The 26,896-nt window shown below is 38.4% G+C and overlaps 1 protein-coding gene across 1 annotated transcript in view; it reads right to left on the bottom strand.

Moving 5' to 3' along the window:
- tei (teiresias) overlaps positions 1-26,896 on the bottom strand; it is a 241,929-nt gene that overhangs the window by 63,572 nt on the left and 151,461 nt on the right. Inside the window, exons 5-6 of the mRNA XM_043423721.1 lie at positions 26,400-26,635; positions 5,896-6,237 (exon numbers count right to left, since the gene is read on the bottom strand). Of these exons, the coding sequence (XP_043279656.1) occupies positions 5,896-6,237; positions 26,400-26,635 (578 nt within the window). The remainder of the gene's footprint in view (positions 1-5,895; positions 6,238-26,399; positions 26,636-26,896) is intronic.

The following is a 26,896-nucleotide window of genomic DNA, read 5'->3' as shown; positions in this document are numbered from 1 at the left end:
AAAATTGAAAGCAGATAAAATGAAATTCATCATCGATTTCAATGCTGCCACGAGTAGAATTAAGGTGATAATTTGCTTGCTTGTATTTGCATAAAATACCAATAGTTATTCATCCGCTAATTGAAGCTTCTTTTGTGTTCGCTTCGCGGAAGAGCCCAATTATAACTAGTTTTTGTTAGCCAGAAATAACATCTCTGATTCTTATGAATAGGGAACGTATTCGTAGGCATGAATTGGTACAATTATATAATAAAATTAGCATAAAATACACGGGATAACAGCGAGTGGAGTCTATAAATATCCGTAGAAACGCGTCGTGAAACTTGAATATTGCATGATACGTTGAAAGCGTTATCAGTATAACAATTCAAAGTCACATCCAACCGCTCTTCCATTTTGATACAATTTCCAACAATGAGAAGTCAATTAAATTCATATATTCCAGTCACAAAATTCGTAATAAACGACCTGTTGGCATTTGACCAGGCAATAAATTGAAGAAACCGCACAATCAGTGAGCCACGTAATGTGGGTTATTCGAAATCGTATTATTTTTTTTGATCAAATAGATCTCGAAACCGGGAAACCAACTCAATTCGACATGAAGCATTTTCGTATGTGATAAGCTCATGTGCATAAACTTAAAATCGCTTTCCTCGAGTGCACTTCCAGTAGGCTTGAATCGACCAAGAGTCGGATGAATATTTTGGAAGCAATTACTGGAAGCTCGTATTGGCCGATCCTATTGATGGAACATCAATCCAACAAGAATTTATATTCGAATTGATACGTTTTGATTGGTTTGGCTGACGTAAAACATTTGAAATTCACCTCTCGACCTTCTCAAGGTACTTTGCTTGTGATCAATAAGTGTTTGTGGCAACTCCTTGAAAAGCTTTTGCTCTCTAAACCTCCCCTCTTGTCCCATTCGCCCTTTTCGTACTCACACCCCTTATGTGAATTTCCGTTTTTCGTGCGCAAGCTACTCAATTGCTCCGTCAGGCATCACCGCGAGCTTTGGAAGAGCGAGAACTCGAACCTTTTCTGTCGTTTCGAACGGGGAATCGTTAAAAACCTATTAGTGCAAAAAAAATCTTGGCGAACTATCGGATAAATGGAAACGACGTGGGAGTGAAAGAAAGAGAGGGAATCGTCTCCCTGCTAACAAAGCCCGTTTTTAACATGGCGACGTTCAATATACCATTCATTTTTTCCTGCCTTTTTCCATCAGTTCAATCACATCGTCATTCCTCGAGCTTCCGCACACGTATATATATAACGCCCGTGGAAAAACGATATTTTCCAATATCCTCGTAATAGCGCTCGTTCCGCGTTCTTCTTCTCCCCTCCATTGCGGAAACGCCGCAATTTAGAAATCGCAAAAGAGATTACCGACGCGTGAAACATATATTTGACGAATAACAATGCCCCGGGCCGTTCGTTACTCTCCCTGGTATCACCCAAACCCTTGACGGCTCTCGATGCCCTGATTTGAGCCACTATCGACATCGATTTCGATATTCAATTGAGTCTGAAGTTGGCTATTTAAAAGCAGGATCAATGCCGTCGATTTTTATTCTCCGGGGTTCGATCTCTCGGGAAAAGAAATATTGAGTAGCTTTCATGCTTGAAAAATCTTGAAAATGCAGTTCGTATTGACGGATTTTAATAAATTTTTCATTTGTTTTTCTAATGCAGAATACCATTTGAGGGATTTTCATAGCTCATTTTACCCAGCTCGATATTTCGGGTGGGGTTCAATATGTCGAATAACTGAATTGTAGAACGGTCGATATTTCGAAATTTTAAAAGTTGTAATATCAGTTTGGAGAAAAATAAGTTATTCGAAATTCTTATTCCCGATCAACTATTCAGCAGATTGCGCGTTTAATCAAAAATTCCTTCTTTGAATTCATATTTACCCGAAAATATATATTTCGATAGTTTTCATTTCGAATGCAATTTTAACAGACCATCCGAATGTCAAAAGTTCATATTTTCGAATTCAAAATGGACAGTAATTGTTTTACAGACAGAACAGAATATGGAGTAGCAAAAAATCGAAAGTGAATTTTTCGAGCCTATAAAACTTGGATATGCAGAATAGCGATGGCTCGAAAAGGCGAAAGTCAAAATGGCGATGTTTAAAACGGGAGATCACCGGTCTGAGTAAGTGAGTGAGTGAGACCCGTGTATTTGGAGCTCTGCTGCATTTCTTTATTTTGATCGATCGACTTTCTAACGTTTCGCTATTTTGACTGTTTGACTTTTTGGTGTTTCAGTATTTCGACCTCAGTAATATTTCGTATTTCGTTATTATATTTTCAAAATTGTGAATTTTCACAGTATCGCTGACTGTAGTAATTTATGAATCGAAAGAGTGATAGTCGAATTTTCGAAAAATCGATATTTTAATCATCGTCCTATGGGCGATTGTTACATTCTATTTTCGATGTAAACGTTCTTCGAACCTAGCAGTTTCTGCTTTATTTATTTTCGGCATTCAAAGCTCTAGTTGAATCTATCCGTCTCCATATTATCATTCGAAGTTTATAAATTCGAGATTTTAGCTGTTCGAAATTTTAGTCATTCCAACATTTCATCCCCACCCGATATTTCTGAAGGCACATATACTTGACGTATATTTAAATATTTCCAACTGTTTATCTGTATTACGATGCTACGAAATTTATGCGATTAACTGTCCGAGCAGCACTGCATGTTCGGAAGAATTTCAAGCCACGTCTGCGCTTTTTACAATGCTTTTGAACAAGTTTTAAACGCGGAAAAATTATGGTCTTGCAACGTTTATTTCTTACGTTTGGTGGAGTCACGTTTAATGTCCGATATATATTGTCCTCTCGGCGACAATCTATATGTACGTAATACATATAAATATCCATATAGCTAGATGAAAGAGTAAAAAGTGTACTTGAGAAAGCTACGGAAAGAGTGAGTTTGAGAAGGTGGAAAGAGCAATCCCCGACTGCTGTATTTCCCCTTCCATTTATCCTCATGTTGCGTTTCCACTTGGTGTTTTTGTTCGTGCAAGAGTTAATCCCAACGCCGGCAACTTTTCTCTAAAGGCTCGCTCGAAACTCCTGTGGCATTGCCAGGTGCCTTCGAGCGAGAAGAAGAGAGGACTTGCCCGTGTGTTTCCAGGGCTTTCCAGCACCGCGAATAAGTAACCTTGTATAAGGGAGAAATGAAGGGGTAAGCAAAGGAAAAGGAAGGGAGAGCAAGAAAGAAAGAGAGAGAGAGAGAGAGAGAGAGAGAGAGAGAAGCCGTGGAAGAAGCCTTCCGAGCTTTCCTCGCTCCTTGGAACACCGCAGGGACCTAAGCGAGAAGAAAATAAACAACATTGCATAATACAGCTCGCGGTACACGTTACAACGAGATCGCGACTGGCGAGTCACGAGTTACTTAGCAGAATTGCATTTCAACACGGCCATCTTAGATTAATTAAATTTCTATATCACACGAATCGTGTGTATCGCGAGTGACCCGGACTCTTGGATGCACACCTTGGCCACGTTTTTTTCCATTCACCAACTTCTGACCTAACTTTCCCGTGAGGAGTTCCACGTTTCCAAAAGCATTTGAAGTTAAGGAGGCCAAATGAACGTAACCAGCGGGAATAGATAGCGCTGTTGTGGTCTGTCACCCAAAATAATGAAGCAGTGGTGTTTCTGAGTCACGCTAGTAGGACGCGCACTTAGTTAATGACTTTATCAACCGAAATGTTTTAGTTTTCATCTTCTTGATAATTTTGCACAATGGTAAATGCAGATGCCATATATTCTGGGTCACACAAACCCAATGTCATTCTACAAGCTCCAAGCGCGTCTATCTGCTTAAAACAGGTCTCCAGAGTCTGTATTTCATGTTAAGGTTGTTCAATACCAAAACTCGATTTCTTACGGAAATTTTGAAAAAAATATATGTCGCGTAGAAAAATCTAACGAATCGATTAAAAAAAAAAAAAGTAGTTCTACCGTTTAGTTTTTCAGATATTGCAAGTTAAAGTTTTGTGGTTTCCCCATTTGAACACATGGTAATCGTCAAACAAAAAATGTGAACCGAAATAACTCGAGAACGGTTCTTACGATTTTGATTTTAAAAAACACAATGTTAGAGTGTCTGCTGAAGAAAAAATTAAAAAAAAAAATAAAACATGATCTACCGTTTAGTTTTTGAGAAAAAAATTATTGTAATAAAAATCGTATGAGAATTTGAATGGGAAAATTTCAAGGTTCGCGACAGGGCAACGCTGTCGAGGTGAGACCGGCAATGATTATCACTATACTTCAGGACGCTACGCTCCTTTCAAACAGTTGCCCGTGTACAATGTTGTCACGATTGACGCGCTTCTGAGCGTTAATTTGTATGCTCGTATATGTGCATACGGCATGAAGATGTGTTCTAGCAGGGGCGTACGCAAAAGAAAAAATATAAAAATTCCAAAATCACGAGCAATTATGAAATTTTAGTAAAATATCGTAAGCATATATATTTTTTACTAATAATTAACGATATAATTCAAAAAAAATTTGGGGGCATATTTCACAACGAACAATGTTCACACAGAAAGGGGGCTGCACCCTATTTTTTATGCGGCACTTAGCTATCGAACTACGTTAATAACCATTAATAGAACTGATTCAACGTCGTTGATCCTGACATGATAATATTATATACGTGTGCTGGGTCAGAAAGCTTGAAACAATATCTTCTAAGCAAACTCATACTTCGTTCATTCAAAACAAATGCATCACGTGGCTATAGACTAACTTCCCTAATGTATATGAGTTAGGTGATGTGCATGAGAATCGAATGGAGTTAATTGGTGTTGCGAAATTTGAAGTGCGCTGCGCACGAAATTCCCATGTATGCAGATACCGACGTGTGCATCAAAATTTTCACTAATGCAGTATGCAGTTGAACAATGCGTCGAGAATAGAGTTTCACACAAAAGTTTCCACGAAAGCTCTCATCGCTTCAAGTACTTGGCATCAAAGTGCAGCGTGTAATAATTCGATGCTGAGTCGTAGTTAGTTTCTCAGTTTACATGGGAAACACTTTCATGATCTTGAAACGTCAATCTATGTACATCGGCTAGTGTAAAATTATTCTTGTTCCAATTCAACACATCACTGGAGTCTTGTTTATAAAACTCTATTTCTATTCGATGCAACAATTTCTAAGGGATTTTCTCACAGTGGTCATTTTTATTTGAGAATCAACTTTGGTTTTGATTTTCAGAATTTTTTAGGCTCACAATTCTACAGGAGTGCGAGATTCTAAAACCCAATGTACTGTGATTGATGGTCAACGAACATTCACCACCCTTCACGTTCGTGAAATCACAAAACAAATTGAACGTAAATGAATTCGAAATGAATATGAGGTAAATAAATTTAATTTTCTTGAGCTTTAACGATGTTCCACTGTCATGATGTAATTAGAGTTGATTAATTGGCCAGTTACTCTAACTAACCCTTGATCTAATTACTTCGACGAGATCTTTTCACCTTAATTTATATTAAAGAAACGAAAGAGGAGCTTGACTCACATTTGGATGGTACTCATAGTCACGTTGTGCAATAATAACGAAAAATGTTTGCTCGAAAATCAGAATTTTTTGAAAATTTCTTCTCGAATTAAACCATCAAAAATAACAGGAATTATTTAATCGAAAGAATTTTTATTCTTTTGCCTTCCAAAATTGATTCTTTCCATTTCTGCTCTCCTTTGACCTTCTTTCTCTGAGAATTTGAACTAGAATTGAAGTTTGAAATCACGATTATCGATCATGCAATACCCTTATGCGGGTCCACAATACTCTTGAGCGCGTTGAATAAAAGTTTTACTAGTTTACTATTGTGAGAAACTTACATTGAACGTCGAGCAATATACTGGCATTCATCGGTATCGGGAGCGTGATATGCCGTGCGGTGCATGTGATGGTGGCATTGTGGTGTCCCCGTAACACCTTGAGATGAGCTCCGCTGCGACCATTCTGCGGTGATGGTAGCACAGTGAGATTGTCCGGCGGTTGCTCCGGGCCATCTAACGTCGCTTGTGACAGTATCATGCCCCAGGTCAGAATCGGAGGTGGATTGCCACCCTCGGCGGCGCACTCAAGTGTCAAGTCAGAGCCTTCCTTAACGGGGACAAATTGATTACCGGGATCCAAGCGCCTGCCGTCTATCAGCAGGTAAGTCCCATGTGGAGCATCTGTAACACGGATAACAATGCTCTACTTAATACGCAATTTCTGGTTCTTGCAGCATCAAAGCCAAATTTTCCATCGTTTTTTCTAATCCATTACAACATTTGGGTATTTTTTCGAAGTTACTGAAATTTTACTGTTATCGCGTTACTTCGAAAGGTGAATTTTACATTCTTAAAAAATCAACTTGAAAAAACTTGACCTCCAAAAATAAGTTTTCCATAAAGTGGTTAAAGGTAGTTCATGCACGAAACGATTTTCTTAAGGAAGTTGAGGCTGTACAGTCATTTTTTTTACCCAAAAGTGATGACCTGTACCTTTCAAAAGTTAGGCCAGTTTACAGTTTGGCAATGTTGCATACACTTTAAAGAAAAGTTGGGGAAAAAAAGACGAAAAACTGGTGAAAGCTCAGTCGAAAACACGAACGGTGACGATCCTAGCCTCAAAAAACTGCACGGAAAACAGATTATTATTAATATAATCTCAGCAAATCTCCTAATAAATCTGAAAAAATTGACATTATTCGGCAAGCCTTGCTCATGTTGCCCAAAAAATTTCATATTTTTAGCATCATTTTTAACGGAGATATTACTGAATGTGTCTTGACTTCCATAAGATTACATGTTATTTGGCCCAAATTGTTATTGATTTTTCTCAGCAACGACGCTCCTAAACTGTCTGAAAATTTAACTGATTTTTTTTTACACTTCACTTTATAAGATGCAATCGGTTTAAAAGCGGTGACATCATTTTCATTCTAATGCCTCAACTTCCTTAAGAAATTCTTGAAATTTAGACAGAATTTAAATGGGTAGTCACGCATATCAAATTTTCAAGGGTTCGTCCTATTGGTTATTTAGATAAAAGTGTTTAAATATGAACAAAAAAATACACAGGGTTATAGAGACTATGCGTAAAAAGTCGTTTTTCTTTCTATATAACGAATAAACGCTTCTTAGGAAGTTTATGAAAAAGTACACAATGACAAAGGTTAAAAATACATTATACGTTAAATATTGAACGAAATTGGTAACGAGCACTCGTATAACCTCACATTTGCTTATTTCGGCATTTTGGTTCTTCTTGACTTGGGCCATTCCTGTCATAGCCTTCTGTCTTTTTATTAACACTTTTTTCTTGATCCATTTCCCTTTGTCTTTACCGATTGCGCGTTCTAATGCAATTGTTTACATAAAAAACTACAGTATTTTTGCCAGGGACGAATGAAATTTCGAGTTCAGCTAGTAATGGATCTGTATGGTGAGATACTTAATTTTGTAGCCGAACCTTTTAGCTGGGGTCGTAAATCCCAGGTTGCAGCGATCTTTATCGGTAAAACTATTACGACGTAGGCTCTCGCAATAGTTTTTTTTTGTGAAATGAAAAAATCGACAATTCGTGAACTGATAAACGTCGGTACTTTATTGATGGAATGATTTGTTGAGCTAGGAATCTATCAATGGTTATAATCAGGCGTGTGTGGAATCAACCTCGATTCAGGACTTGAGTCGTCTCGAGGATGTTCGTCTTCTTAGAGGTTTAATTTCCAACCAACTCCTTTTCACCCAGTCTTCGTTATCGAAAAGATGACTTTCCGAAGTACGTAGTAATTCATGTCTCAAGATTTCGATGAATATAACACAAAAAAAAAGAATAAATTTATGAGTCGTACATGTGGTCACCACGCAGTGGACAGTTCGCATGCTGGTTCTTGAACCCCATCCCTCGCTCACGCAGACCGAAGATCGATCCTTCGATCTGAGCCAGCAGCGCACTCAGGGATGTAACTCACGAATCACTAATTCAAATCACAGTTTCAACCAAAGTTTGTACAGCGTGACACACAACAGGATCCCCGATTGATTAATGGCTTGTAATTTCATTCGCCAGAAGATAAGTTGAAAAAATTTATTTACAATTTCGAATTAATAACTCTGAAATGAATTTGAAGTGATTATATATTTAATTAGGAAGTAAACAATCGATCCAATTAAGAAACCCAAAAAATCGATCCAATTAAGAAACCCATAAAATACGATCCTTCGCGAGCATGATTTACCTTAATACGATTGATTAACTTCAATTCCATAAGAATTGTCTTGGTGTTTTCGACTTTTCTTCTTCCAAACGATTCGCCCCTTTACTAATCAAGTAAATGCCCAAAGCTCTTTGGAACCCGAAATAACTTCCAGGAGAGAGGAAAGAATCGTGTTCAGTGTTTTTTTTTCTCCTCTTGACTTAACTTCGACAAATGTCCTTGCCGCTTTACCAAACAGACCAGACGCGGAAAACATTATTCGTCTTGAATGCTCCACGTTGCGCGTTAATTCTCCCTTCCGCTTCCGGAAATATGTGAAAGGGTGAAGTTATATTTATCATATATATGTATATATGAGTGTAGTTATATTGCACCGACTAGCGGGTATTCCACAGGATACTCCGGGTGTTAAGCCGGACTGTACGTTCTACATTAAGAAGCCGGAAATGCCCGGCAGCAATACACACACAGCATTTTCCCTTGAAAAGCTCTCTTCTCAAGCTTCCCGAACAATAACCGGCTAACCGGTTACACACCCCGTGGGAATGACCTCGTTTACACTTACCAGCCTCTGCCAAATGCGAAGAAAGGGATCGAGGTGGAGAGAGTGAGAGAAAAGTGCTAGGGTAAAAGAGGGACGCGCACTTTCGCTGCCCCAACTTCATCTCTTGGCTGCTATAACTAAACGAGAATGAATCTAAACTACCCAACGCTCCGGGTTACGCGTTTTCCCTGTTGGCACACAAAGTTAATGCACATGAAGCGTGTATGAATTTGTCAAGGTACAACGAACATTTTTCACGTCTTAAATCCTATGGTGATATTTCATGAATCGCGCAACAATTTTCGACAAAATCCATATCATTTTGCGAGTAGGAAAAAACGAGTAACTTCAAGTTTGCAACAAATATGTGTGTTTACACGCATTACTGTACGGAAATAAATTGTTTCAATTGTTTACGTATTAATACTGAAGTATGTTAACGCAAATTTGTTCGACGACACAAAAAATATCGTGTGAAAATAGACGCGATCCCGAAGAGATCGCAGACATTTTCGTTACGATCGAGAATATTTTTTCCCTCTAAACGCCTATTCGCCACACATGCTACGAAATTACAGAAATATCATAGCATATCCAACGGCAAAGGAGGGTACTAACCAATATCCCTTCGTTCACATTTTTTAGAAGAGCCTAGTGCCAAATTTTCCTCAGTGATTGTTTTGATACTTCATATCTTTATTATTGTTATAACTATAACTCTCAAACTTTTTCAGCTCATATAAACATCGACTCGTTATCAGTTTCAGAAGGAATATGGTTTCGCAGAAACATTTACCAAACACTCGCCGATCTTAGTACTTCATTTTTAACCGAATTCGCCATTCGGCCTCGATGTAGTTTAGCGCGATGGTTCCAGGTGTAATTTTCTACGTATTATTACCGACCAAATTAGTTTTGATCAACAACGTGTAACATATCGAAACTTTAGCTATACAGAACTTTCCAATCGTCCGACCAAACGCTCGTCTCCTCTACTTCGGCCTATAAAATCAAATTATTTTTTCCACGGTCGCGAAAAAAACAACAGATATTCCGCGAGTCGTTTCTTTGCAGTCGAGACTCGAAGTGCTCGAATTTTGCCCACCAGGAATATAGAAAATCGTGAGATCATGAATTTTCTTTACGCCGGTTATATACGATGTCAGTTAGTTGCTCCCTTTACCTCTCTTTCCCTCTCGCACTCTCTCGCACACAGCGTGTTCCCACAAATGAAGTTTCGCAACTGGGAATAACGATTGGGAATGCGTATATACCAGAGGAAAACGAGAATGGCGGAGATTGCATCTCTCGTTTTGAGCGTAGATATATGTAGACACCAAGCATAAATATGCCCCGAGGAATACGCCACACACGTACACACGCACACACATACACTTTAATCACCGCATACCCGCAAGCTTTCTCAATTTCATTTCGGTGAATTCCTACGAGCTACAACCACAAAAAGTTCAATAGATACAGCTACATATATATGTTTCATATATGGCTGTGTGTGCACGCGTAAATGCAAATTTTAAAGTTGCACGTTAGTTTCTGTTCATTTTATCTCACCCGCAAAGATACCTCAAAAAGTAAGTGGTTTTCACAATTTTTTGAAAAAGCTTCAAACACGAGATAATTTGGTAGCGAATCGATTCGCTCTCGCTTTTACAACGTGAATTAATCGTATTTCCCTTTCGTAGTATGAAATTAAATATTCGAAATTCCATGAAATCATATCTGATTTTAATGAAGAAAAGAGTTGAGAGCTACATTTTTATCAATATTTTGGTACAAAATGGAAGTTGAGAAAAGAACAAATTTTCATATAGATATCATTTTTTAACGATTCGGGATTTTTATCAAGAGCAGGAGAAACGAGTAATTTTATTATAATTCCAAACTCGATGGCAAAGAGTAGAAAATGTGTTTTACAAGAATCAAAGAACAATTTTATTGAAAAACACAATTAAAACGAACGAATGTCGTTGCTTCGTAAAAAATTCCTCAGGGATAGAAAGAAAGAGAGGGGGGGGGGGGGGGTTGTATCGATTTTTCAATAAGGCACAGCTGTCGTCCTTGAACGATAAGCAATGGTGCAACTTTGGCGATTCGCAGCATGGGCAAATGTCACAAAGTGCTCGTTTGGTTACATTGAGTATTACATTGTTGAAGAAGCGCGCGACGTGCGTAACGATCCCATTAATGGATCCCGAAGGTGTAGAAAAAGTAAAAAGCAAAACTGTCTGCGGTTATGCGACACGAGAATATCAGTTTGTTTTACGGTTAAAAAACAATCGAAACACATAGCAGTGAATCTTCAATTCATGGCGTTAATAAATGAAACAAAAAGCTGTAATTCTCGAGCGTCAAAAATGTTGAGATGACCAGATTTATCTATCGATCAGGGAGTCAGATCACAACTCGTCCACGGTTACAAAAAAAAAACAATTCAACACAAAAAATCATTTAACATGAGTCGATAATAACACTGATCGTACAAACTCTAAAATGGAAAATTTTTTCACGAAATAGACGACAGAAAAAGTTAATCTTCAAGCAAAAGTGCAACCGTTCGCAGCAAGCATACTCAAACTGAACATATATATACATAAACGTCATATATATGGATGTTCAATACACTACAAAATTGAAGAAGTCGCAACAAGAAAAATCCTAGTAGAAAAACATCTGCAAGAGAACGAGTGGAAAAATCCAATCGGGTCTTAGGAGATAAAAAGTTTCGAGAAAAGGTCGGACTTGCGATTTACCGTTCGAGCAATGTCTCTTCCAATAATCATCCAGATTGCTCGCGAAGGAACCAATAAATAGACAAGATTGAGGGGGTCGATGGGTTTCGAGCTTGGAACGACTCGCACGCATGACTGCGCTCAATCGACTTTTCGTTTTCTCGTCGCGTATTGAGTTGGTTTTTCTATCTAACTCTTTTCCCCCTCCTCGCCCTCTCTTTCTCGTGCTTTCATTCTCCATGAGTTGTATTTGGTACAGGAAGATTAGAAGAGTTATCCTGTTCCCGCGTCATCCTAACTGGAAGATGACGATCAATATATGTACGTGGCTGATGTGAATATAAATATATTCATTGCTCAAACACCAGGCCCAATCTTACGGATGTGAATTCGACTAGAGTTTTGCACTCGTAGCCTTTTCATGCAAAACATAATATCAGGCAGTTCGACAAAATTCTAATATCTCTCGAAACAACTAGTTTTTCGTGTTCATGAAGGAATATCCAAGTGTGTGACGCGAATACAGTATGAATTGAAGATATACTTGGATCCGCATCTTCCCTCATTTCGATCCTGTTCTATCTGAGCTAGTTACGTGTCATTTCACATAGTTTTCTTATCCTCCGCCCACCCCTTTCTCTTCGTTCGCCACGTTTGATAGTGGCGCACCCATTAATCTGTGCTGACGGTACAGTTTTCGTATATCACACTGCCGTCATCGTGCACTGACAAACGGGAGGTGACGCCGAAGACGAAGACGAGGACGAGAATCGGGAAGTTTTCGGGTTGCTCAGCAGAACTTTTATTCTTCGCTCCCGACAGGATAAAATACTGAGAGAAATGAGAATTGGATACGTGTAGAAGCCACTTTTGTTTCTGAAATAACCTTTTCTATGCGAGGCTGTATCTGGCAGGGAATGAAAATGTTTTTTTTTAATGCTAACAAAAGTAGATCCGTCGTTCGACAAACGAGAAACTCCCTCAATGAAAGAAACTAAACTCTACGCTACAAAATTCGATTGAGTGCAAAAATTCAGTCGAGAACTAGTCAGAAATTTCATTTATTTTTCAAGCTGAATTTCAACATTTGTAACAATCACTCTCATTCCTACTTCTACTTTTCCCCTCACAGGAGATCCACCCTCCAAGCCAGGATCTCTAAATTTCGTTAATGACAGATGGCACAAATTTGTGCTAAAGGCAAAGCCGCGTTGTTTCATTTGTCACGTATCAGTCGAGATGCACTCACGAAAGAATTTGAAATGCCACACGCGGCTGGGCATAGGGTAAAGGAGCAACAGGTGCACCCTCTCACCTGCCACGAATAAAAAAGATATGAAGCAACGCAGCTACCACCCACACATATGTGTACATATAAAACTTTTATTGTGGATATGTATGTAAACTCAACTATACGTCCGATAATAGATTCCAACGTTGTATAAACGTACAGTTCACATTAAGCTTACTCGATGTACGCGAAATTAACTCTTATTGCAAGTGTACAACTAAAATCATAATTGTGGAGTGGAATAATGTTCCCGGATCCAAACGCCGATACAATTTATATATACGCAGCAACAACGTTGGCACTACGTGCCCGATTTAAGGCAACTCTATCGCCAGACATGAGATTTAAAAAAAAATTGTATGCGGTACTTAAACTTTTAATAAGGGGCTGTGCAGCATTTCAGGGTCGGTTGTCGACCTGATTTCAGAGAAATTAATTATTAAAATTGGGTGGTTTTCGTGAAGGAACTTCGAAACGGCATACAAAAATCTAATTTCCGGTTGCTATAAAAGGGTATATTTGCATAGAAATCCATGAAATCTTGGAGAAAAATTGCAATTCATATACTTAATACTTGTAGTAATCTAATACTCTCAAAAAAACTTGCACTTATCGCCCTATTCTTTACGGAATATTAAGTTTAATTTAAACTTCATTGGAAAGAGAAGTGACAGCAGGGCAGCAGTTGGGTATAGTCCTAACCTCAATTTGACAGATCGACGGAAAAAAGGTTAAACAGTCACGAATGATCGAGTAGACAAAGACGGAGAGAACCGATGATGCCAAAACGTAAACTTAGGGGTACCACGTTACAATAATTTTGATATCTCTTGACAATGAGCAACGAATAAACAAAACCTTGGCAACGAATTAAGGATGTATAAGAACTAGGCTCCATTTCAGATGGCACTCTAATTTTTTTTGTATATTATAGTCCAAGCTTAAAAATTAATCTCTGTGAAATTTCAAGGTCTTTTAACGACTGTTTAATCGAAATATTTTTAGTCAAAAGAACACAATTTTACGTGTCATATATAGCCACAATGACTTCGAAGCCTGTATAACGCAAAATTTGATGTATTTTTATATCAGATGTTAATCATAAAAAACGTCTATTATATGCATTGAACCTTGAGGATTTTAACGGTTCGTTAAAAAAAGGGGGTCAATAGACATCTGAATTAGAAATATAAAGTTAAAGACGACAAATGCTCACGGAACCTCAGGATTTCGTAATCCCGTGAAGTTGTGGCAACGTCGCACAATCTATAAATGTAAACTGTAAAACTTTTCGTCGCTATGGTAAGCTCTAAGCTCAGCTGTCAACTGGATACGTCCAATGTTGTCAGGCGGAAACTTTCCACACTGCACTACCGAGTCGTGTTAATAACTCTGCATAAAATCCTTTTCGTAATGAAATGAACTTAAATATTATTTACCATTAAAAAATCATTACAAGATTTCTTAATAATATTGTGCTATATATTGCCCGTGGTAATTTCTTTGAAAAAATATGGTCAAAGACTGTCCATTGACTAGTACGAGCCGCTTTTACATCCTTAAGGCTTCACATTTCGAAATATATCGAAATGTCTTTTTTGAGAAAAGAGAATAATCCAAATAATCGAACCGTCGCTGAAAAGTATTTGTTTAAAAGTACACAAACAATATTTACAGAATTCGAATCTGTTAATAACAGCAAATGAAGATGATACACGCCATTCTCCATGCCGTGACAAAATGGGGACTAAAGGAGCAGAGAACTGCAAAAATGTCCTCTCGCAAGATGCCACCGGGGTCGGGCCCAGTATGTTCAAAACAAATTCACGATGGCGGCGAAAAAAAATGATGGTACACGCTGACGCTGCAATAACGATGGAGCAGTAGAACGCTTTCGTTCCTCCAATTTTTCAACATGTCTTATCCACTCACTCAGGCTACCCAGAATTCTTTTAAAATGCAAATCAACCCGAACGGAGGTACGCGCGACGGGCGTACGAGAAAAATGACCGGTTTAGCTGATACGAAGCGTAAAGTCCATTTCTCCTTCGATCATGACGTTAACCCAGAAATATGACATGTCTACAGGGCCATTCGAACGAAAGAGTTAATTTTATGGCAAGTCATTTTAGTTGCCGTTCATACCAAATATATTTAGTCTTTCCTCATTCCTTCCATAATTCGTTTCTATTCGCATACGATTTTCAAAATCGATTATGCATTTATGTGGTAAAAATATTCGCATAAATAACGAAACTTCCTGATGTTCGTTGAGTGAAAAATTATCAGAGCCATCGAATGACTCGTGAATTTCGTAATTGAATCTCTTAATTTCTTATACATGATTTCCATTATAGTATCACATTCTTGTGTGAATAATTGCTTACCGATTTTCTTGAAGTCTAGCAAAGAATAAACGACCCTCGGAACAGTGATAATTGATTTAGTATTAATATGATTCCATTGATTCCTGTTGATTCCATTGATGAATTACGCTTACTTTGAATTACTAGGCGAGCAGTCGCGGAGTTGCAATCGCGAAACTTTCGTCAAAACGTATTAGCTTTATATATATATATATATATATACACGCACTAAAGAGTGTAGTATGGATGCTGGGATTGAATCTCGGGCAAGGATTGCGATAAACTCGAGTCGATCGTGGAGCATGTTCAACGTTGAAACCCATCCTCGGATTTCAGATGAGATGTTAACGAGAGAGAAAAATGGTTCTCCTTTTCCGCTTTTTTCTCTCTGTCTCAATGTCATCTATCTGTAGCCTTGGTCTCTCTTTACGTCGCTTTCTCTTTCTCTTTTCCGCTTCGCATCTTCCGTATTTTCTCCCCGTCGTCAAATACGTAAAATGATCGACTTTGGTTGTTGTCAATGGTCGCTCTTCACTGTGTCAACCGTGAAATTGTTTTCTTTTAAGAGCGAAATTGTTGCCCCGCTCAAATCGCAGTATACTCGTTTACAAAGAGAACGAGACTTCGCACAGATTGAACGGTTTACCCTGTACCAGAGGCGAAGTAATCTACTTTGGGTTCCGCAAAAGTAGATTAGTTATAGGGCTTTGGTAGAATTATAAGCGTCTTTTTAACTCTACAACTGAAAATAATATTTCTTTTTCTTTTAATCCTCCTACAATACCCAACAACATTTATTAAAGTGTTTTCTTTCACCTACTTTGGTAAAACAAACAGAATTAGTGATAGAATTTAGGTACTGAACGAATAAAAAATCAACGCAATATTGGTTGGATGTGTTTTGACTCAATAATCGTTTACACAAGCGAATAGAATCTCTTAACAGACTTGTGGAAAGCAATATGGATACAATTAGTATCGCAATTTTAATACAATTTTCAGATACTTCAAATAGTGGCTTATGAGTGAAAGAAGTCTCAATATAGACTTACGATTGATTGATTGATTGATTGATATATTTATGCCTTAGCATAGCTTTGGGGCACAGGGTACAAAGAATACAATAGCAAAATGTAGAAAAGTAATATAAGAATAAGTGTAATAAGTAAATATTAAATAGAAAGAAATTAATTAACAATAACTAGGTCTAAGTAACAATAACCTAGCATAGACTATAGTGATCGAATAACAAAATAATCTAGATAGAAGCAAGGTACTGTTGTGCCCGTACATCGCACTCATTAAAACAAATTAAGCACTCTCAGCGCAAACGCAGCAATGGTGAAATATCGATGCTCCCGAACGAGCGCATCGACCCTCGATGTCAACATCGAAACTTCCAGAAGGAAATCTAGATTATATTCGCACGAGAAGGGGAAAACCCCCAAATCTATAAAATTATCGACTAACCCAAAATTCGACAGTCTTTGACGAGAATTGTAACGATTGGTCTCGAGGCAATAAAACCTCGAATTTGTAACTTCTTAAATAAACTTATTGTTAACTTGTTGTAAAGTATCGAGTTGGAGTTCAGCTCTTTTGGCCTAAATCCCTTAAATACTCGTCCTTGATAACTCGTCCCTTCGCGACGGTCTTCGCGGACCCAACAGTACAAACGAGGTACAAACGAGGAGGCAACTAGAGAATTAAACTGAACAACAGCCAAACAAGATAGAAAAAAATAAGCAATTGTGTCGAAAATGCGTAGAAAATGCGCAAGAAGACAAATAAAAATATAATTACGCAAAAGTAAAAATGAAAACAAAAGTAAAATCACCAAAATCACCAAAAGCCAGCGAACCGCAAACTATAGGGACCTAGGAGACCTAAAAAGCCTAGAAGAAGAAAGAAAAATAGAAAAGGATGCATCACAAATCAGAATCGAAAAGAAACTTGAAGAGTTTTGATTTGAAGGAGGAGAGGGTAACCGAAGAAGTGACAGAGGGTGGTAGGGAGTGCCAAAAATACGCACCGGAAAGGGCAAAAGAATTTTGAAGAGTGGTCGTACGGAAGTGAGGGATCATGAAAGAAAAAGGTAGAGTGCGACGGATTGGGCGTAACGGAGGAGGCACGCGTGTGAAGAGTTCGCTCAAATAGCCAGGAGCAGAGCCATTAACCACGTGGAACATGCTAATGCCTAAGAAGTAGCTTCAGCGTGATCGAAAGGTAAGCCAACCAAGTTCACGTCTATAAGGGGTGATGTGAATATCGCGTCGAAGGTCAAAAATAAAACGAATAGCACAGTTAAGGGCACGCTGAAGAACAGTATTTTGCTCATCAGTTATGTCATTAAAAACTGGACAGCAGTAGTCAATAATAGGATAAATCAAGGTGGTGACCAAAGTAGTGCGAAGTTTAAGTGGTAAAGCAGCTTTATGATATTTTAACTTATAGAGAACAAAGTGAATACGTTTTGAAAGCGATATGATATGTTTATTCCACGAAAAATTCGAAGTCATAGTTACCCCCAGATTGCGTACCTCATTGACAAAGGGGATTGATTGGCCATCAATAGAAATTGGAGTAAGCAATGCAAGGTTAATACCGTTAATATACACAGCACTGCCCAATAAGATTATGAGCGTAAAATAACAAAACTACTTGAGTATTGAAAGAATTAGTCGAGTAGCGAGACAATCTCCACATAGGCTTTGGACGAAAGAAACTCACTGGACTCAGAAAGTGCAGAAATGTATGACGAGTGAAAGAAGTTCTCAATAAAGATTCGTCATGCGCTCACAATGTCAGAAAGAATCAATAATATCGATAGTTAGATACCGATATTTCAGTATATTTACAAAGTTACCTTGATTAGACGTGCGATATTAATTAATACCTCATTTTTATATTCTTGACGATATTTTGTTGAGATTGACAAGCTTTGTAATCAATTATAAATCCAAGAAATCAGAAACAAGGATGTTGTTTCATTTCATCAGCAATTCAATTTCAAGCAATTTTTTCGAGTTTAACAAAACACACACAAAATAAACAAGAAGAGAAAACTTACTAAAACAAAACTCATTTCCATTTTTTTTGTTTTTCTCATATCGCGAATCTAAAAATTTGGTAACCACGTTCAACTTTCGTCAAATGACATTCGAGCTGGTATTCATTTATAATTCCAATTAATCTAATCCATTTCAATTTTATAACTCGAATGTATGACTGCAAACTATCGTGCTTATATTACCAAAAAATATTTATAGAACTCGGATTCCTAGAATGTGTAATTATAACTGTAGTTATGAGATTATAAATATAGTAGTTCCTCAAATACAGCCAGTTTCGATCAGATCAAAGAAATTCACATGAAATTCCATATTGACGTGTAAATACGTGTATAAATATGATGCTGTAGTTTTGTACAACAGAGCATATATAAACAAAAAATAGACGAAATATTTTGCAATACGTATTCAGTAGGTAAATCCTCATTCGTCTCTGAAAGCCCTAGAAGACGAAATCGATATCGTAAGAAAGCTGCCAGCATTTCCTCGGTCAGAGTTCTTTCGTATTTCTCGCACACGTTTCGTTCGATGATGAAGGGGTTTTCTACCATCATCCCTAGCTGAGCTTCAGTCTCGTGCGCGAACAATCTATATATCCTTCTTCATCTCCCTAGGCGCTCACATCTTTTCTGTTATTCTTTGGCTCGCTATCCCCTCGCGTTGAAGTCTTCTCTACACCTCGTCCGCGTGTCAATTTCATCGTTTCATTGCATCTATCTCTCAATACTCTCTCCATCCTCTTTTCCCTGGTAGTATTCAGACCGCATCTCCGCTGGATATTGACAGGGCTAGCAGCAAGGCTAAATTTATACAAAATTCAATCGTCTGATGCGCTTGGAAAATCGTGGTCTTGAAACGCTTGCGGTTCGTTTCAACAGCAATAAACTATATTGCATAATAATTCCGAGCGCTTATAAATAGAATTTTTAATTCGATTTAAATTTGAATTTCAAATCGTATTGAAACAACAATGGATCAGGGTATACAAAATTAATGAAAATTACCATCAATTATGCGTAACTGTAAATGATCAATGAGTTTCAGTCATTGTTGTCCATAAAAAGTCCATTGTGCCCTTGTACTTGAAGCTGCATGCAATGATTTATTGTTATACTTTTATTATCGGAGTAAAAATAACAATCATGTTAAAATAGTAATGTTTCTTCCTTTTGGAACAAAAAAATCATTTATATTACCTTTGATTTGATAACGTTGATCGTCGATTTTTCCATACTCTATTTATTTTATATTTATTGATGTTAACAAAAACAAATATTTGATCCGGGCTTGAATGAAGTACGAAATTTCCATAACTAAAAGTTTTCGTTTCTACTTTGTCCCTCCCATTGGCTTTTCCATGTATTCCGGGTCTACCTCAGAGCTCGATGGATTGCTGATTCACTCGGGTGACCACTCTGGTGTGGTTTTGAGAGGTGGAGCGTTCTTGGAGGTGTTGTTGTTACGTCGATATCCCCGGAACGAAGAGGGCGAAGATCCGTGCGAATTTGTCATTTCGGCATTCGGTGGGCGTAGGCCGCCCTCGATCCTAAGTCCATAGATTGAATTCGGACGGGTCATGGGGCACTAACGAGACTTCCGCGTATATCCAAATTGAACTTTCTCGAGGATAATATATTCAATTCGTTATAAAATACTGCTGCCTGAAAAATTAGGAAAAATTTTCGATCGTTGAGCACTGCTTCGTCGTACATATGACTTTCCATCTCTCGGATGAAGATTCTTCGTTATCATGCAGACGAGTAACCTCGATCTCGCAAGATCTTCATGGTGTATTATGCCGTGCACGGTTAGATTCGACCCTATTCGACTGCGACTTATAATTCAACCTATTCTTACCACCTATATTTATCCAACCCTTCAATATCCTCGTAAAATTACGAGATTAACGACGTCACGTTTCTTAGCCCATGTGGAAACTCGGAGTTAAATGGAATTACTCTGTTCGCGTCCTCATGAATTGCTGTATAACTCTGCGAGATAAGAAACTCGAGAATCCCTTTTGTTGTCACGGAGACCTTCCGTGTTAGAGCGCGCGCGCGTCCGCGCGATAATCCCCGTTTCCACTCATCTTATATATTCATATAGATATGTATATCACTTGAAGCGATCAAGATGGCACCCAGTCTCGTTTGCGTCGTGATGTAATTTAATTAATTATCCCTCGGCTTGTCCACAGAAGCTTCCTCCTCTCTTCTCTCACTCACTCTCTCTCTCTCTCTCTTCCTCACTGTCTCTCCTTCCCGCTTTCTCTTGTTCTGCGCAAAGACTTTTTGCGCCAATTAATAATAATGACCGCCATACATAGTTCGTTTCGAAGCTTCAGTCTCCCGTCTCTTTTTTAATCTCAATAAAAATGCACAATGAAACGAACTATAAATAATATACGACTGGTCCAGATAATTAATGAGCGTGGAACTTCGTGGAGAAAGTATTATTTGAGTGAAACGCGATACAAAATAATCTCGTTAAGACGTTGCCTCAACGATTCAACAATCTTCATGGAGATCTGATTATTTCAGAGGCAATTATAATTCCCGGAAATAACTGTTAACATCAGATTTCTGTCCCGAGTCCGAGTTGCATCCATAATTCCTCCATTTCTACGTGACTAGAAATGAAATTGGACCCTAGCCGTCACTGCATACCTGGAAACCGATCGTTTATACTTTTCGACCCAGTCAGAAATCATCCATGAATTGAGCTGCAAACGTAGTTTTGAATATATTGATGAGCCGAGAAAACGTTGAGATCATTAATAATTAGATTCCGGTGGTTTGGCGTGTTGCGTAAACGTGAGAATGCGTATGTTAAACTGCCGTTCAGTTAGGGAAACCTCCGGAGTCATGAACGATACGCAATAAACGATGCGTCCGTAGGACAGACACACATCCACCGACAACTGGCATCCAGAGGCCGCCTTTAGTACATTGAGTCAAGGAGAAGTAAATGACCGATGCACCGCTCATGATATGCATGTGGAGCCCGAGAATGTATCCCCAGTACGTTTTATCTCTCTTGAGAATTGACGCGTGAATGCTTGCCGATCTTGATCACGTGGTGTGGTTAGTACTGTTGATGAGCCAGCAATACCATGTTAAATGATCTACAGAGGGCAAATTCCGTTCGACCTGGGGTCCATGTCCACGAAGCTAATACGCAACCAGAGCTACATTAACACCGTACTCTCTTGTGCCGCTCCGTAAATGGCCAATGCGATCGTATCGTATACAAACCTGTGCTACTACAGCCACCATATAGTATATCTGTCGAAAAGCGTGTACTTCGATGCCCTATATATTCATGTGTCTCTATACATACTAGACATTTTATATCAATATATATATATATTATATGTATGTATCATTGTGTGTGTGGTCATGTGTATGAGTCTTTCTCTCGATGCAGCTTCATTGAGCACACTTGAACTATATACAGACCGTAAAGCCGTGGAGGGGTCTTTTAGCCAGAACGACAGCTCGTGGAGTGGGCTTCGAAGCGGTACCCGGAAACTCCAGGTTATTGACTGGCTACTCGACTTCGGTACGGTTAAAGGTTTCGTGTGGTACTGTCTTACCTCGTCGGTGCCGTTTCTCTATACACGTATATATGTATGTTATCACGTGTATAGGAAACGACCATGATGTCCGCATCTATATATCACCCTTTATATAATACCACACATACTGAAGCCGAATGGGATCCTCTCTTGAAGAATCTTTGACTTGCCACTCAGCTTCGATCTGGATTCTCTTCTTTTGCTCCTTCTTTTCTCGCCTCTACTCCTATCAAGCTTCTGCGCAACTTCCTCATGAGGAATCCGCCTTTTGTCATGCCAAGAATCGTGAGCGTTTGCCGATCGATGAGAATGTGAAGGGAAATGGGAAGGTGCTTTGAGTGTCCCTACTTGAGTAATATTCAGAAATTTTTGATAGGAGAATTTTTTTTGCTCCGAATACAGGGCTTGAAAATCGTGGGATACAGCGATAGCTCGTCAAATTCGTGGATAAAATCAAGTACAAAATAGATTATTTCGTTCTGTTTTGTAATCACGTTATGGGACTTCGCGATACCGCGAAACGTTGAACGTATCAAGTTGTATATCCGCTCAGCAAATGTAATATCCTGGTCCAATCTGCCAAATGTTCACAGGTCAGCCATGCAAGCTTCGCCTAACAAGATTGATAATAATTCCTCTTGCCTTGATTAATAGGAAACCTAAGGCTAATCATTGGGTCAGTACCAACCCATAATCAACTTTAACCAGCAAATGGTCATGGACAATGTACTCTTTTGCGGGTAAAGCTCTATTTGAGCGTAAACACAACATTCGATATGATTTGACCTCTAGCATGCAATCCATTTGATCAAGCTCGTTGTTGATTAGTTCTGGTGTAACCTTTACGTAACTTGTGGAGCGCACATTTGTACGGGATTCAATTGAAATTGGGTTTTGATTTTTTCAGGAGTTACCTACGCCGGCATACTCCATTATTATTGCACAACAGAAAGCTCAGAAAACCTATTCGCGCATAAATGTACGTGGTTTGTTTTTCATTATGTGTTGTACTTTTCGTGGAAACCTTAATTGGACCAACATTGCTGCCATCATACATTAATTGATCAATGTTTCCGCAATGGAATGAAAAAAAGAAAATAAAAAACACTTGACAGCAATCAACGGTTGAGATATGATGAGAAAACGTACGAGAGTAAACGTTCGACGCTCGTATCATGGCTTCACTTTGATTATTTTTTTGGTAGTCCTTATTTTTCCCTACCTTTTCTCGTCCTTTGATCAAATATTTCTGCAGCGTGTTTGAAAGTGTATATATGATAGAAACGCATCGTTCCCGCTAGCGTAAACTACACGAAATGAAGTCTTTGGAAATTTACAATACACGCAATTGCATAGCCATATATTTCATGTTTCCATGTCAAAGAATTTAGGTAGAATGAAAATAGAGGAAGCAGCGTGAGACTGGACGGAAATGGAAGCAAACAAAAACGAATGGAATATGAGAAACAAACAAATGGTTGATTCTGTACGGGAAAATAATCATGTACCGGAATATATACAGGGTGTCCCTGTCCAGATAATGGGCTGGTAACTCGTGTTTAATATCAATTTCCACGTTGACATTTACTGTTATTTCGCTCCTCTTTTATGATTAATGACCCAACAAGGTGGCCCGTTTCAGTTTCGTGACTGCTAGTTATCGAGCGCAGGACCAAAGAGATGAAAATGTACGTTTACCATTCAAAGAATTCCACAATAAACAATGAACAGCTCAGGAAATTTTTAATATAAATGACATTTTTCATTCGGTTTTTCCGCTTTGAATTCGCTCCTGAAATGAGAATTACGATATTGAGTATTGGTGGATACTATACATTCAAAGACGAATATGTTTCGAGCTGAAAATTTGTAGGCAAGAGGAATGCATTGGTAAAACTTTTATTGCTCGAACTTTGGAAGTAAATGAAACCAGAAATGCTCGACAGCGCATGAATCTGATATTGTGTCTGTGTGTGCCATGTGAATACTCGGAATACGAAGTGTTCGGTGATTGTTTCGTTCATTGCAACATTGCTGTCGTGCAGGCGCGTCTTTGGGGGAAGAGAAAGGGCGGCTGGAAAGAGAAAAAGTCTTGAAAAAACGGAGTAGGGCTGGAAAAACCCGGACAAACAAACGAAGAATATGTTTACTCGATGCATATTCATAGCGGCGACCCGCTTTTGTATATCCTCGTGAGTTTGCGGCCCCGAAGTACTCTCCTATCCAGCCACGTCGGATTAATATGCATAGGACGACAGCATTACTCCTGTGCTAGCTTCCCAGAACATTCGACATCGTATCCATGTAACTGAACTAAAGCGGCAGGGGCCGCTTCGAGTTACTACTCTGTACGACATATTGGCTGAGGATACCCTCGACGCAGCAGCAATATTTCCCTTGTTTCCGTATATATAAAAATTTGTTAAAATTAAAGTAACACAACGCAGTCACTCGTCCTATAGAAACTACCGAGAATCTGGACGAAATTGAGTTTCTATGCGGCTCACTCCAACAGGATATAAAATAGATTACACCAACTCACGAGCGATGGTAAAGCACATGCTAAACAACTTTGGAACGTTTTTACCATCTCAACTGCTTTTTAATTAAGATATTCCTTTCGCATGACCGTATTTTTTAGTGGCGCAAATTGGAGCACTCAAAATTTAAACTGATTCCTAACCTCTGAGGAGTCCCGATTATATGGGAAAAGCTTCTGCTTCTGCCATTTCTCCAACTTCTATCGTTAATATCTCTTTTAAGGATTCGATAACCCTTTATTTTTATCATCGCTATGGATTCCTTACAATTTTTTTTAATCTGTGAGATAGTTTGTATCAGTTATTTATAATTATTTAGTATGTGAATTATTGAATATAAATGTAGTGATGATGGTGAAATTTCCATAAGCTCCCGTATAAATTTTACGATTTTTGAAGTTTTAATTCTTCATTAAATGTTCGATAATCTGACCTGAAATTTCGCCAATCTATTCGCATGCACTTTTACTCTAATGTAATTTAAAATCAGTTATTTGTAGAATTTTCGGATTCGTGAAAGGAATACCTTAAAATAATTTCATGTCTATGATATAAAAGAGAAAAATATCAGTGAAAAGAGCATTGCGTACTTCACACGTGCTTGGAAATACGTAGAATTTCATGAATCTCGGATTTCAACAGAGATCATTAATCCGCCTAGAAACATTGCACATGCCGATTATTAATAATTGGGTAGGACCTGTACATGAGCTTGGTTTCATTGGTTATTATTAGCGATTTGACGATCATTATACACTTCGATATAACTGAGAACATTGTTCGGATAACCAGTAACTATTCGTGGTATCGATTCTATGCCTCAGGAGGTTCAGCTTCGGATGTGTATCGGTAGACCAGGTTATACACAACTATTCTATCCTGTGAGGTCTATTCACAGGTTAATGCAAATACATTGAGGGATGCGTGAGAATCTGGTTCTAACTATTAGTTTAGAAATACACCGATTCTATTTACACTGTATGGTGAATAAATTTAGATGAAAATACGGTCATTTAATTTTATGTACATCTGTAAAAGACCAGTTGGCTAACAAAGTCATTAAATTATTTGAATAAAGTATTCGAAATAAATATTTCAAACCTAAGATATGCCATAACGTTCTCGTTGAATGAGGAATTTATGAATTTCGTATAAATTCTTTAAAACCTCTTCGAGAGTGAGCAACGTAATATTTCCGCTCGTTCAGTGTTGCGTTTATTTTCAATATATCCTACTTTTCAGTACAAATTTCCTCTCTGGAGCCGTAATTATCGGAAGCTCATAGACATTGCACGGCACAGAGATTTTCTCCTGTGATTTCCAAGAGGATTTTTATACATTTTGAGATTGGCTTGCTGTTGTCGATATTTCAATCGTGATTAGCTAGGATTTCACCGCCTTTGCAATTAGTTTTATCACTCTGATTAAAATGAAATCATTGATCGAACAAAATCCGTCCCATTTAATCGGACGGAAATGTAGTGCATTCATCTTTGTTTGTTTTTTATTTCTTAGTTAAATGGTTTAATTTATTTACCAACAAAAACGGTGAATTCACGATCTCGTTTAACAAAATAGAGTTTTTGTTTCAAAAGGAAGATTTCCATTTCCCGTATACTGATAAAATTATTTTTACAACTGCGATAAAATCGCTGCTGCAACTACTGTATAGACGGATCACGATTCAATTCAATCACTTCTAGGTTCGAGAAACACGCATTTCGGAAACCTTTGATTTTCATTTCGAAAATTAGGATATTTCCGGATCGCGTGAAAAAATTTTGTAAATAGGACTACCGTGGCAATAACAATAATATAATCCATTTGTCAACCACTACCTGACTTTTGATCCGACCCGTTGCTACCTAGGAGCGGGTTGTATGAAGAAAACCAAGCCAAAGAAAGTGCAGCCGGACTTTTTATTATCTCAGACTTTTTAAAAATATTGTAACGATCGAGTAGTGAACGTATAATACTTTCGTTAGCTTACCTAGGACGACTAGCCTGATTGGCCTCCCGCTGTAATCGTCGGACCGATCGTCTTCGAGGGTACACGTCCAAATACCATCGTCCTCGAGCCTTACACTGTCTATGTGCAAAGCTGCTGTGGATGAGTCACCGATGTAACGATGTCCAGTCCCGCTCATCTCCGTTCGCGTGTCTATCGTTATCATGTCGACGGGCTTTCCGTCGTGAAGCCATTTCGCTGGTCGTATCCTGTAACTCCTGGAAATATATGGGACAAGCCACCGGTTTACCACACGACCACCAGGAAGCGTGGTTATGATGAACTAGTCTTATATGACTGTACAACACAGTAAATAGGCCACCGGCTTCGATATCAGAATACACCAAACAGGAAATGAGACTTTCCATCAGATTCGTTTGAGCTTTGGCATTTAATGATTATGGATTGAATAAGAAATCACATAGTAATGAAACATTAGAATGCTTCTTTGTCTTTATTCTTCTTCAACGAGACTCGTC

This window comes from Venturia canescens, chromosome 7, assembly GCF_019457755.1.
Source record: "Venturia canescens isolate UGA chromosome 7, ASM1945775v1, whole genome shotgun sequence".
In the NCBI taxonomy this organism is placed as follows: Eukaryota; Metazoa; Arthropoda; class Insecta; order Hymenoptera; family Ichneumonidae; genus Venturia; species Venturia canescens.
Note: the sequence above shows the minus strand (reverse complement) of the source record. Positions and strands in the feature narration are given on the sequence as shown.